The sequence below is a fragment of the Montipora foliosa genome, chromosome 14 (assembly GCF_036669935.1).
Source record: "Montipora foliosa isolate CH-2021 chromosome 14, ASM3666993v2, whole genome shotgun sequence".
Classification (NCBI taxonomy): Eukaryota; Metazoa; Cnidaria; class Anthozoa; order Scleractinia; family Acroporidae; genus Montipora; species Montipora foliosa.
This window is the reverse complement of record NC_090882.1, coordinates 17,759,049-17,771,959: the sequence shown is the minus strand read 5'-3', so window position 1 is coordinate 17,771,959 and position 12,911 is coordinate 17,759,049. Positions and strand designations below refer to the sequence as shown.

At 44.8% G+C, this 12,911-nt stretch overlaps 1 protein-coding gene across 1 annotated transcript in view; it reads right to left on the bottom strand.

Moving 5' to 3' along the window:
- LOC137984730 (importin subunit beta-1-like) overlaps window positions 1-12,534 on the bottom strand; it is a 30,242-nt gene extending 17,708 nt beyond the window's left edge. Inside the window, exons 1-8 of the mRNA XM_068831993.1 lie at window positions 12,390-12,534; window positions 12,180-12,238; window positions 11,828-12,010; window positions 11,690-11,740; window positions 8,868-9,017; window positions 1,087-1,163; window positions 101-176; window positions 1-11 (exon numbers count right to left, since the gene is read on the bottom strand). The exon at window positions 1-11 is cut by the window's left edge and continues 49 nt beyond it. Coding sequence (XP_068688094.1) covers window positions 1-11; window positions 101-176; window positions 1,087-1,163; window positions 8,868-9,017; window positions 11,690-11,740; window positions 11,828-12,010; window positions 12,180-12,238; window positions 12,390-12,429 — 647 coding nt within the window. The 5' untranslated portion in view covers window positions 12,430-12,534. The remainder of the gene's footprint in view (window positions 12-100; window positions 177-1,086; window positions 1,164-8,867; window positions 9,018-11,689; window positions 11,741-11,827; window positions 12,011-12,179; window positions 12,239-12,389) is intronic.
- Between the last annotated feature and the right edge of the window lie 377 nt (window positions 12,535-12,911).

Here is a 12,911-nt window from a genome sequence, read left to right as displayed (position 1 = left end):
TTGCGTTCAACCTAGAGAAAAATTTTACAAGCAGAGGACAGGAATTCACAACTTATCTTCAAAAAAGCTGTAAATATCAAATAAAGGAGATGAAAAGTACCTCTCTTTCAAAATTTTGTTTCGAAAATTCTAAAGAGTTTAACAGTGCATTAGTTGCTGCCAGCCTGATCTGAACACTGTAAACAAGAGAAAAAATTATAATGATAAAATTGGTAACTAGTGGAATGAAAAACATCACTCCTTGTGTAAAAGTTGAACCCCAATTTTTGAAGCTTTAACCATGTTTTCTTTATGAAGTGCTTTTAATCTTCAAGGAAAAATTCATGAGATCAATAAATTAATGTGGCACTCAAAACCAATACTTATCATCTTAAGACTTAACATTCTCTCTGCAATTAATTCAAACAGTTATATGACTTTCATATTCTAGAGTTCACATATCCATATGCATCCTCTACGAGTTTACAATGAACTCACAAAGTGGCCAGCTAACATTTGGCTCGATAGCTCATTTGGTCAAGCACAGCTGCACCAGTTATCTAAGAAGACGTCATGCCAGTTCAGAGGCTTGAAATTAATGAAAAAATCCAGTTGCAAAATCATCACGCTGCATTGCATTGTCAAGGTTTGCCAAAACAATTATGAGCCCATAAAACTTGCGTGCAAAGAAACCGCTGAAAATGGCAAATAACATCAAAGGAATGGAGTTGCGCATGTAACATCGCAGCTAAATTATGCTACAATTACACTCTTCTCACATTGCAAGAAAATTCACGGCAAGAAACAAAATAATTTTGTCATTTCTTTATTTATTTTGGCAAAAGTAGCATCAAAGTCGCAACTGTTAACCGTTTTGTTTCAAAAGAGCGAAGGTGAAAGCAAGTAGCAAATTTGAGACTTCTCCAGATATTTTAGTCGCAAAGGGAAAAAATGAAACTGTATTGGTTGCAATTTCAAGCCCTGCCTCATAACTGCAATGATCATTATTTCAAGTCTTGGAAACTAAGCTTTAAGAAACTCCTCCCAGGACTTTATGTCTTGTTAAAGTTCACTTGTTGAGATGAAGACCTCCAAAGAAAGACTTACTTGGGTTCCTCCTTTCTCATTCCTGATACAATAGCAGTCAAAATTTTATGTGACTGATCTACTAAATGCTCTGGTTCCTATAAAAAGCAATCAGAGAACAATGATGTCCTAAATCATCTACAAATCCACCCCACCACCACTCTCTCTTTCATTCAAATTCATTAGACCTGGATGTGAGACACCATTATACTACTTCTGACGTATAACCAGCCCCCTTGTACAATGATAGAATGTTGCTAAAAAAATACGGTGGGATAAATAAATGATAAGTTCCCTCTGTATTTTGCAGTAGGTTAAGGGGTACTGTATAGTGCGAATAATACCGTAAATGTCCATGTATAAGCTATAAAATGTAAAATGTACAAGATAAAATTTGAAGTTCCAATAATTTGACCAAATGCAAAAATGGCCGCCAACAAATTATTCTTTTGCCTTTGTGTTAATTAGCCTAACTAGCCTCGTTTTACAGTCCAAATTCTTTCAATTTTACACGTGTTAACAAGGCTAGTTAGGCTAATATTATTAACACAAAGACAAAAGAATGATTTGTTGGCAGCCATTTTTGCATTCGGTCAATGAAGTCCATTAGTATACAAACAAGGAGGGTTTCAAAACACTGACACGGTGGTTGTTACGAGCTTTCACATCAATTAAGTCTTTTACATAGCAAAATTTCACTTGTCATTACCTTTATTTTGTGAGTTAACTATAAAAAAAAAGTTGCTCTCTCAATGCCATAATTTTTTTCAAGATCGAAGCTCCATGAAGTTGGATATGTGAGGGTGATTGAAATGATACACACAAGTGCTTAGTAGCCAAGCTTTGAAATGTGCCGAGGAGTTTGGGCATCACAATGAAACGGTTGGTCATTTGCCTTGCGAGTACTCACGAATGTCTTGGCATTTTCTCACACATGGTAGAAAGATATGCATCGCAGTGACCATAGCAAACAGCTTTGTGGAGGAATGGATATTGCCTGTAGATTGGCGTTCAGTTGTTCCAGAAAGTGTCAATGCTTCAAGATACAAACAGCTCCTTTAGGAGCCACCACTCATGAAGAAGGCAATGATCAACAACATGCTTTCAGTTCGTCATATGTTTTAATTCAATGACATCTTGAGAAGTTTTATGAATATTAATTTGTCCTTGGAAAACTCCAACCCTGGGTGTTTCTGTAGATAAGCCACAACCCGATTTTTTATTTGAATTTGGAGAAAAAAGGTAAGGCTTATATAAATGGACTTTTACGGTAATAATATAATAATATTAAATATAGTTAAATAAAATTTAACATAGTTAACGACTAGGAGCTAGTCTGGTCAGTAGTGTTTTGCAGGCGGTTGTTAGTGTCTTGGCCGTCTGGTAGCGTTGTTCAGCGTTTTGGTGCGTTCTGTAGCTTTTGTTATAGTTACATGGTTCACGACCGGGAGCTAGTCCGGTCAGTAGCGTTTTGCAGGCGTTTGTCAGCGTTGTTATGCGTTTTTGTAGCGTTTGCAGCACTCTTTAGGTTGGGGGGGCCCTGGGGCTGACATGGTTCAGCGGTATTCCTGCGTAGTGCATGTGTTGTCCAATGTGCTTGCAGCGTGTTTGTTGGCGTGGCGTTGTGAGTCGGTTTAGGAGTTTAGTGGTTCTCGGCATTCTTCTTCTCGCTTCGTTGGCTATCTCGGTCGCTGTCCAGGTTGAAATAGAAGTTCTTTGATCTTCGACCGTCTCCATCTCGTCTTCACCGCCGTGTTGTGGTTCGTGTTACCTTCTCTTGTACCAGTTCCGATAGTCGGCTCGTCGCTCAGATAGCGTGGCGTTTCTTTGGCCGGCTTAGTGTAGCGGTTCCCAGTTGTGGTCAACAAAAGAAAAACAACAATAGAGAAAACACAAGGATTTCTTCCGTCATCGACCGTGGTTTCCTCGCCCTCTGTCGTGTCTGTTGGTTTGTCTGTACTCGCTCATCGCTCTTTCGTGCTTCGGACCATCGTGTGCTCCGATACGTTTATTTTGGCGGGCTTAGTGTAGCGGTTCCCAGTTGTGGTCAACAAAGGAATAAATTCTAAGGATTTCGTCAGTCATCGAGCAGGGTTTTTTCTTCGGCGGCTGTCGTGTTTATTGGTTTGTCTTTCCTTCACTCGTCGCTCTTTCGTCCCTGGACCGTAGTGTGCTCGCCGATCCGTTAGCGTGGCCAAAGGATTTCGTCCTTCATCGCCCGCGGTTTTTTCTCGCTCTCTGTCGTGTTTGTTGGTTCGTTTTTCACTTCTTTTTCGTGGTCGCCTCTAACTCGCTCGTCGCTGGTTGGTGTTCGATCATACATCATGCCGAACCCACCTCGTTCAACCAACAATAGCTTGTCCGCTGGACTTCGTTCGGAGGACATACCTCTCTTGTCCCCCGCGCCGATGGTGGTTTCTACGGCTCCCTCTGGCCCCGTGGCGCCTTTGGCCGTCGATTCGATCGCCGAGGCTGTTGTTCGCGCGCTTGGAAGCACCCTTCCGACTATCATCTCTTCGATTCAAGGGAGCACCCCCTCGCCATTACCCCCTTCCGTCCTTGGCACTTCTGTTGGCGTCACTCCATCTAGCTCCTCTGGATCGACTGCTGTTTCTAGTGATGTCAATGTCTCGTCTATGGCTTTTGGGGCGTCATCAGGTACGTTTACTTTGCCGGCCTTCATTCCTACCTTTTCTCCTGTGTCAGCCATCACTGACTCAAGCTCGGCCCGCTTCATGGCCCCCATTACCTCTCCATTCGCGAGTCCCAGTGTATCCGGCAGCCTGCCAAGTTTTGGTAACTCTGGATCAGTGCCTACGTCTGAGAAGGCTTGCATTGTTGGTCCTGGTCATGCACCAGTCCCGGCAAAATTGGCCAAGAAGATCATCGAGGGCCAGTTCGTGGAGTTGGCGGATCTACTTACAGTCAATCTCCGAGCTGGGGATCAGGAACCACAGACCTTCCTGGAGGGTAAACTCCTGGTGTCCAACGCAAAACGCAGGCAGGTTGAAATCAAGGATATTCTTACTTGGACTGAGGCCTTCACGATTTTCCAGCTGGTCCTGTGTGCCTCTCACCCCCTGCGTTGGTTAGACTTGACCAGATATAAGCTGCTCATTATTCAAACAGCCCGCCAATATCCAGGTCTAGCTTGGCTTGAATACGATCTGGCCTTCAGAAGGGATGCCGCTGCCTCGGGCCTTACGGATTGGTCCAAAATGAATTTGGATCTGTATAGTTTTCATTTGCGTTTGCCAGCATCGTCCTCACTGCAACCAAGGCCGTCTTCCCTTTCCGGGTTTCCTCAGTCTTCCTCAGACAGCCCAGACTCCCACCGACGCACACCATTCTGCCATTCCTGGAATGAAGGGAAATGCCGGTGGCTATTTGGGAAGTGCAAGTTCCGCCACAACTGCAGCAATTGCGAGGGAGAGCATACCAAGGCTAACTGCCCCTTTCCCCGCTCAGCTGGATTTCGTTCCCGTTCCCGCTCCCCCTCCCCTGGAGGGAGCAGGGGACAGTACTGAGGGGCGAGGTTCGCCCAGTGTTGTGTTTGTACATAGTTTGAATGATGTGATTGCGTTGCCTCGCCAGCCGAATGGATTGCCTCAGTTGGCAAAGTTGTTTTGTCCTGTTCCAGTTTCAGTTCCAGTCTCAGTTCCCGTTTCTGTTCCAGTTAAGCCCAGCGTTCCAGTTGTCTCTTTTGCCCCGTTATCTCCGGTGTCTCAGGTCACACCATTACAGTTGGATCAATTTCAAGCCGAATTATGCCACCATCCCAACAAGTCAGCTGTGGCATTTGTGACTTCTGGCATACGGGATGGATTTCGGATAGGCTTTGACCCATCCTTGGTGTCCCTCAAATCTGCATCTTCAAACATGCGTAGCTCTGCTGAGCACCCATCAGTGATTGACTCCTACTTGCAAGCTGAAGTCTCTTCTGGCAGGGTGGCAGGTCCTTTTCCAGTGCCCCCGCTTCCGTCATTGCAAATAAGTCGTTTCGGGGTGATCCCCAAAACTAATCAGCCTGGGAAGTGGCGTCTCATTTTAGACCTATCATCCCCAGAGGGGCAAAGCGTCAATGACGGCATCCCTAAGCCCCCGTTTACAGTTCAGTATGTTTCAGTGGATGCTTTCATTGATGGCATAATGTCTCTGGGTCGAGGAACGTTAATGGCCAAGTTCGACGTGGCCAGTGCATATCGGAATGTGGCTATCCACCCAGACGATCGCCCCCTTCTTGGCATGAAGTGGCGTGGGCAATATTTTGTGGATTTGGTGCTCCCTTTTGGGCTGCGTTCAGCACCATTTATTTTCACCGCCATTGCAGACCTGGTTGAATGGATCCTGGTTCACAATTATGAGGTTACATTTCTCCGTCATTACTTGGACGATTTCCTCACTTTGGGCCCACCGGCGTCCCCTGTGTGCCACAACAACCTTCAAACCTGCGTTCGTCTGTGTACAAAACTTGGCCTTCCCCTTAATCCAGATAAGTTGGAGGGACCCGCGACTCGTCTTACAATCCTTGGGATTGAACTTGACTCCGAGAACCTTCAGGCTCGCCTTCCGACTGACAAGAGAGATAGGATTGTTTCACTGTTAGATGAGTGGTCGGCAAAACGTTTTTGTAAACGTCGCGAGCTGGAATCCCTGATTGGCCATCTCCATCACGCCTGCAAGGTCGCCCCACAGGGTAGGACATTCCTTCGCCGGATGATCGACTTGCTTTGTGCCTTTCGCCGTGATGATCACCCCATTAGGCTTAACCAGGAATTTCGGCGGGATTTAACCTGGTGGCGGGAACTGTTCCAAACTTGGAATGGCCTCAGTTTTTTCTGCATGCCCACATGGGCACCTCTCCCGGACTTCCAGGTCTCATCGGATGCAGCGGGCTCTTTGGGCTATGGAGCTATTTTTAAATCCCACTGGTTTGCTGGTGCCTGGTCAGCTGCACAAAGTTCCTCATCCATAGCGTACAAGGAGCTCTTCCCAATTGTAGTGGCAGCCTATCTGTGGGGCTGTCAGTGGGTATCTCGGCGGGTCGAGTTCTTTTGTGACAACGAGTCTGTGGTGGCTGTACTTAAGTCTGGCACCTCGCGGGACAAAAACCTAATGGTGTTGCTGCGTTATTTGACTATGCTGGCCATCCATCATTCCTTCTCATTTACAGCTTCATCTGTTCGAGGCAAAGCTAATCCAGTTGCTGATGCACTCTCTCGATTCCAATTTCAGCGGTTCAGACGCCTGGAGCCACAGGCCGACCCAACCCCGTCTCCTATTCCTGCTTCCCTTCTGGCAGCGCTTCAGATGCCTTGACTCAGAAGTGTCGGTTCTTACTTACCCAAGGTCTTGCACCTTCCACCCGACGAGTGTACCGATCCGCCCAACGTCGATTTACAGACTTTTGCCGCCAGGATGGTCGTGCAAACCAGGATGGCTCCATCCCCCCAGCCACTGAGGAGACTCTCATGCGCTTTGCTTCCTTCCTGGCCGACAACCTGAACCATTCCTCCATCAAGGTCTATCTATCAGCAGTGCGCTCCCTTCACATTGACCATGGCCTTCCCGACCCGCTAGTCAACTGTCTTCGTTTGCAGCGTCTGCTAAGGGGTATTAAGCGAGTTCAAGGTCCAGTGTCACCCAGGCGCCTACCTATCACCGTTGATCATCTGAAGGTCATTCAGTGCTCTTTGGACCTGTCTACTAGAGACCATGTGATGTTGTGGGCTGCGTGCTGCTTGGCATTTTTTGGGTTTTTGCGTGCGGGCGAATTCACGGTCAACTCGGCCTTTGATCCTCACACCCATATGACTGTTAGCGACCTGCAAGCGGACTCCTTGGTGAATCCCTCTTGTTTCAAAGTCCGTATCAAGTGTTCCAAGACAGACCCCTTCCGTGTGGGTTGTGATATCTACTTGGGGCGTGGCTCGGGCTCTGTGTGCCCCATAACAGCGTTGGGCACGTACTTGTCTCTGCGTGGGTCTGCTCCAGGGCCCCTGTTCTTGTTTAGTGATGGTCGTCCTCTTACCCGGCAGCAGCTATCATCCTTTTTGCAGTCTACCCTACATGGGGCTGGGTACTCCGGCGCCTACTCTGGCCATAGTTTCCGGATTGGGGCGGCGACCACTGCAGCGGCACGTGGTGTTCCGGATCACCTGATCAAAACCTTGGGGCGTTGGTCGAGCGAGGCATACCAGATCTATATCAGAACTCCAGTTAGTTCCATTGTCCGTGTTTCCTCCCAGTTGGTGGCGTAACAGGTAGTGGATTTCTCTGGTTACCAGCGGGGGTGGGTGCCTCAGGTTTGGGCTTTTGGGGCTTAGGCCTAGTTGCCCCGAGCCCCCTTGCTCCGGGTTCTTCTTACCCGGAGATCCCTTCGGCATGGCGCGGGGGTTCGTGGCTTGGTTGCGGGTTGGGCAGGCCAGTCGGGTGTTCTAGCGCCTTGGGGATGTGACTGCGGTTGCAGCCCCCAGGCTTCCTGGGCACCTACCCTCCACTGGCGACGTGGGCGTTAAATATAGTTAAATAAAATTTAACATAGTTAACGACTAGGAGCTAGTCTGGTCAGTAGTGTTTTGCAGGCGGTTGTTAGTGTCTTGGCCGTCTGGTAGCGTTGTTCAGCGTTTTGGTGCGTTCTGTAGCGTTTGTTATAGTTACATGGTTCACGACCGGGAGCTAGTCCGGTCAGTAGCGTTTTGCAGGCGTTTGTCAGCGTTGTTATGCGTTTTTGTAGCGTTTGCAGCACTCTTTAGGTTGGGGGGGCCCTGGGGCTGACATGGTTCAGCGGTATTCCTGCGTAGTGCATGCGTTGTCCAATGTGCTTGCAGCGTGTTTGTTGGCGTGGCGTTGTGAGTCGGTTTAGGAGTTTAGTGGTTCTCGGCGTTCCCTCCCTCTCCCCCCCTTTCTTTCTTTTTTTTTTTGTGCTCTTTTTTTTTTTGTGTGTGTTATTATTATTATTATTATTATTATTCCACTGAGCTATCTGGCTCAAGTGTGACGGGTGCCTTAGGGGGGCCTGGCGCGGGGGGCTCGTGGCTTGGTTGCGGGTTGGGCAGGCCAGTCGGGTGTTCTAGCGCCTTGGGGATGTGACTGCGGTTGCAGCCCCCAGGCTTCCTGGGCACCTACCCTCCACTGGCGACGTGGGCGTTAATAATTATTAAATTGACAACTCCCACTGGGGCTTTTTATGGTCAAGGAAACATCAATGATAAAACACAAAACAACTTCCATCCCAACTGGCCAGAAGCAAAATACTTATCTATTTACTAGCTAATGATAATGGCACATGCTATGATTGCTGTATAAAGTTAGATAAAATGGATTGATTCCTGAAACTTTCAAAGTCCAAAGTCTTGTCTCAAACGAGATCATAATTTCTGTATATGGAATGTGGATTCCAGTCTTTACCGAAACAACAGAGCCAGATATTCTCGGGAGACAGAGGCAAAAATGGGTAAGTTACCATGAAAAGAAACCAAAATTCGCAAAACTCAGGCTAGATTTACAAAGTCCAAACTCAGACCTCAGTAGAAAAGACCTTTTTTTTTGGCAAACTCTACTCGTCCCTTTTGAAAATCCACTCATCCAAGATACAAGAGTACTTGTCTCGGACGGGCGGACGAGCAAATGTTTTTTGCCCTGTGAAAGGGTTAAAGATTATAAGACTAGAGGACCTTTTTTCCTTTTGTGGGTTGTTCTTGTGAAAATATCATTTTTGTTCTAATTTGATTGATTACTTTTCTTGTATGGGAGGAGCTCCAAGTGAATTATAGAGCCAATTCATTGAAAGTAACACTTACAATGTCCTGACAAATGTAACCAATTGACTCCAGAGCTTGCTCCTTTAATGAATCTGTACTACCAGGTGTAACAACCATGTTCTGTAGGACATCTGTCACTTCCAACCACTGTCTACTAGGGATTTCAGCACAAGCAATGGCTGCTATACACTGCACATACAAAAACAAAAACATCAGCAACACTTCTTTTACCTATGTAGAGAAAAAATGTTTTTATAACCTTTCCTATTTTTACATCTGAAAAAGAAACGTACCAAATAGATAAATTTTAAATACTTCTGCAATACAGCAAAGTTTTACAATTTGCAAAGAAATCAAAAGTTGAACCAGGCAACTTCACCCAAAAATGGGGAAAATTCATCTTTGCAACAGCAAGAGGAAACATTTTCATGCAGCGACTTCTCATTCTCCCTCAACCAACTATTGCTATTATCAATGCCACAGATATTGTCTTCTTGGTGCTCAGAGCATTGTAGGTTGGTACCCATGGGATTGGTCTGCATCTGGGAGTAAGCTGCCAATTGCAATGACGGAAGCTCCAGGATGCATGTGTCAATCATCAAACTACTACTACTGCTTAGCAACCTAGTTGTTAAAGCAAATGACAGGATTTGTTCTAATCAGTGTGATTACAGCAAGTCTATAAAGCACACTTCATTTGGTGTAAATCAAACGTTTTACTTCAGAAAGCTTATTGGGCTCAAATCTGGTCTAGGTGGAAAGGGTATGCATTGCATAAAAATTAATATCATCCAGCAGAAAAGCCTTGTCAAAGCCACTTCAGGTCTCCAAAGGATGGTTATTTATCCAGTGGATAGGGAAATCCACCATTCAAACTAGTTGGGTCTCAAGAGTTGCAGTAGCCTGCGGACACAGACATATTTCCGGCGGTCATTTCTCTCCCTCGAAAAATAACGTCTGGCCAATCACGTTTCATGAAAGAACAGAGAGTCGGGTGATCTCTGCGCAATTCGTGTTATCGTTGTCACTAGCGAACCTTTGAAACGAACAGCTATGAGTGAAACGCCAAAGAATGAAGATTCCCTGCGGCGGCGAATGTTGCATTCTTTGACGGACAAATTGTTTGGTTGCAAAGGTGAGGATAAATGTGTTTAGTAAGAGTGTTTTGGACATCTCCTCTTTGATACTTCGAGCCGATTTATGTGGGCTAACTGCCGCACGAAATGCTATTATCGACCGCTACGATACAAGAAAGCTGTTCGTAAAGTGGACGAGCTTGAGGTCTAACTTAAAAGACAGTTTGACAGTGACATTACTCTTTGAGTTTAGAGATCGGCTAAGATTAAAGAAGCGCACTGGAGGCAAAGAAATGTCCAAGTTTTGGTGACACTTGCTCGAATGTTTTGACCGAGTAAAACTATACAGGAAAGAAACCAGTAAAATCGGCCTGAGCGCTGATTAAGCCCCGGAGTATGCATAAGCCGGTTTTCCTTGGGGATTCTTAGCCCTTCACCGATTCTAGCGCTTGTTTTTGTCCCACGGAGACCACAAAACGTCATTTAAAGAAGCCTTTGGAAGTTTCAGTGAGAGCTTAATGTATAAATATTTACATCAACACCGCTTCCTAAAGCGGAAACTCAAGGCGCTAAATTGAAGTCATTGTCTCTACAAGAGTCAGAGAAAAGGAGACCAAAGGACATCTTACTGTAGAATATTGTAGTAAAACAATCCAAAAAGAATTGGTTATGGGTAAATTACGATGACAATATTTTTCCCAGAAGAGCACCGCACGATCCAAAACACCACAAGCAAGGACTTTCCAAATCGTGTAGGTAAATTGATGAAAACGTTGAGTTTCTTCTTGGCCACAACATACTTGATCGAATCCTCCTGGGCCCGGTTGTTCAAAAGCCGATTACCTTAATCCAGGATTAGCGTAAACTTTTGTTTCATGTTCATGTTTCATGGTGAAAGATTCTTTTGCTTATTTTTGTTTTTCAAGATTTACTTCTTCTTATGTAAAGTTTTGCTGAATATCAACATTGAAAAGCATTTGCGAATAGAGAAATGAACTCCTTGGTTAATTTTTAATCTGGGATTAGCGTTAATCTGCTTTTGAACAACCGGGTCCTGGTGGCTACTTAACTTTTAGATACCAAAAATCTCACAATCTTTTTTAATATCCTCCACATTGCCCGCCATTAATCTTACTAGTGTTTACGTGGACAACGCGCAAGTACTTTGTGTGTTCCCTGCGTGTTGGTTCTGGAGATTTATGAGCCTAATTCTGATTGGCTAAGAATTTTACGTCACAGAAATCGTTTTGCAGCTCGGTTTTGCAGATGCTATTTTTCGGGGCAGAGAAACGCCCGCTGGAAATACGCTAGAGTTGCAGCATTTTGCGATGCATTAATGTAGAATGGCTGAAGTCTTCTTTGAAGCTGTAGTGAGTGGTATACAAGGGGAGCAAGAGTGAAACACTTGAGAATAGCACTCATTGCAGCTTAAGAAGTCTTATCCATTCCATAATAATTTATTTGGAGTCAGTCTTCATGCATTAACAAACCCCACGATAAAGGAAAGCACAGTCTTGGGTCACAAGAAAATGTCTGACCTTCCAGAAGCCCATCTCACAGGTGTCACTTAACATTTCAGAAATAAAATTCAGACCTATCACCAAAATAAGTCATTTACGCAAAAGACGTTGTCTGGCCCTCGTCAAACAAAGTAGTTGAATGAATCGTTACATAATAATTGTAACTGCAAGATCAAAATTCATGTGCACAGAAGTTGAGATGATGCACACTTTTGGGTAAACAACTTATTTAAGTTTCTTTGCATTGAAAAACACAGAATTTCACCTGTGGAGCGATTGCTGGTCTCGCTTTCTCCGTCCCTAAAGTCTGGATCACCTGAAACACAAAGGCAGGGAAAAAGTCGGCAAATGAACGAAAATTGACTTAACAAGACAGAGATCAAGCCCAACCCGATCTACTAACCATTTGTTTTACATGGAGCTTGACTTGATCGTCTAAAGTGAGCCATCTTTGTTGATACTGCATTCTAATTGTAGGATCTTTCGAGGTGAGATAATTTTTGAGCTGCAATCCAGCCGCCATTCTTGCAACTTGAGATTTCCCTCCATCCGCTAGTTCGTTTACAAGGGCCACTAAAAATTGAGGCTAGCGCAAAGGATGAGAAAAAGAAAATTAGGAAAACACAGGCTACAACAGCAATGAAATATGGAAATTTAGTATACAATGCAAATTCCGGTAGTGATTTGTGTACAATGTACAAAACAATGAAACATAAGCTTAAGAATATCATTGAAACGACTGGCCTTTAGCTTACCAGATTTTCTTGGGCAGCTTGCTCCAGATATGTTTGAGCTTGCTGTAGCTCATTTTGATCTAAGTGATGGAACAAACATCAAATTATATCCTCTTTTTATTCCGGATCTTCAAACATCAGTCGTACAAGGTCTGGAGCGTGATACCATGTGCTTCTTTCCGCGAACATTCCCTTTCAAAAACGATACAGAAAATCAGCCTTATACTTTACCTGGAGAAACCGTTGCCTCGAGGATTTGGGTGAGATTCATTTTCCCCGGCAAAAGCGTGGGTTTTAAGGCAGTTCCTCCGTAAAAGACTCTGATCCACCAAACAAGAGGAAATTTGAAATGGAAACTGACCAGGACAGTTTTCGCGCCGTCGTGATTGGGGCGACGTATATTTCAATTCAACACAACCCCCTCTCAATCAATTGCGCAATGAAATATGAAATCTGGAAGGAGGATTCGGAAAAGCGGAAATTGTGAATGTGATTAGCTTTGTTTTCTTTTATCCCTAGGGGGCAGACACGAGAGATTACGGTAAATGAAATGTTGACATAATTTTTCAAACTTAAAATGCTCCTGAAAATATATCCCTTTGTTGAAGTGTTTTTTTGTAGGTTTCTCTCCTTGTCGTAAATACTCTTTTTCTCTGGCGATCTCAGTTTTATCTGAAATAACACAGAAACAGCGACCTCAAAGCCGACCTTAAATGAATATGTCAGCAGCGAAAAGCTGTGTCTTTATTAGTT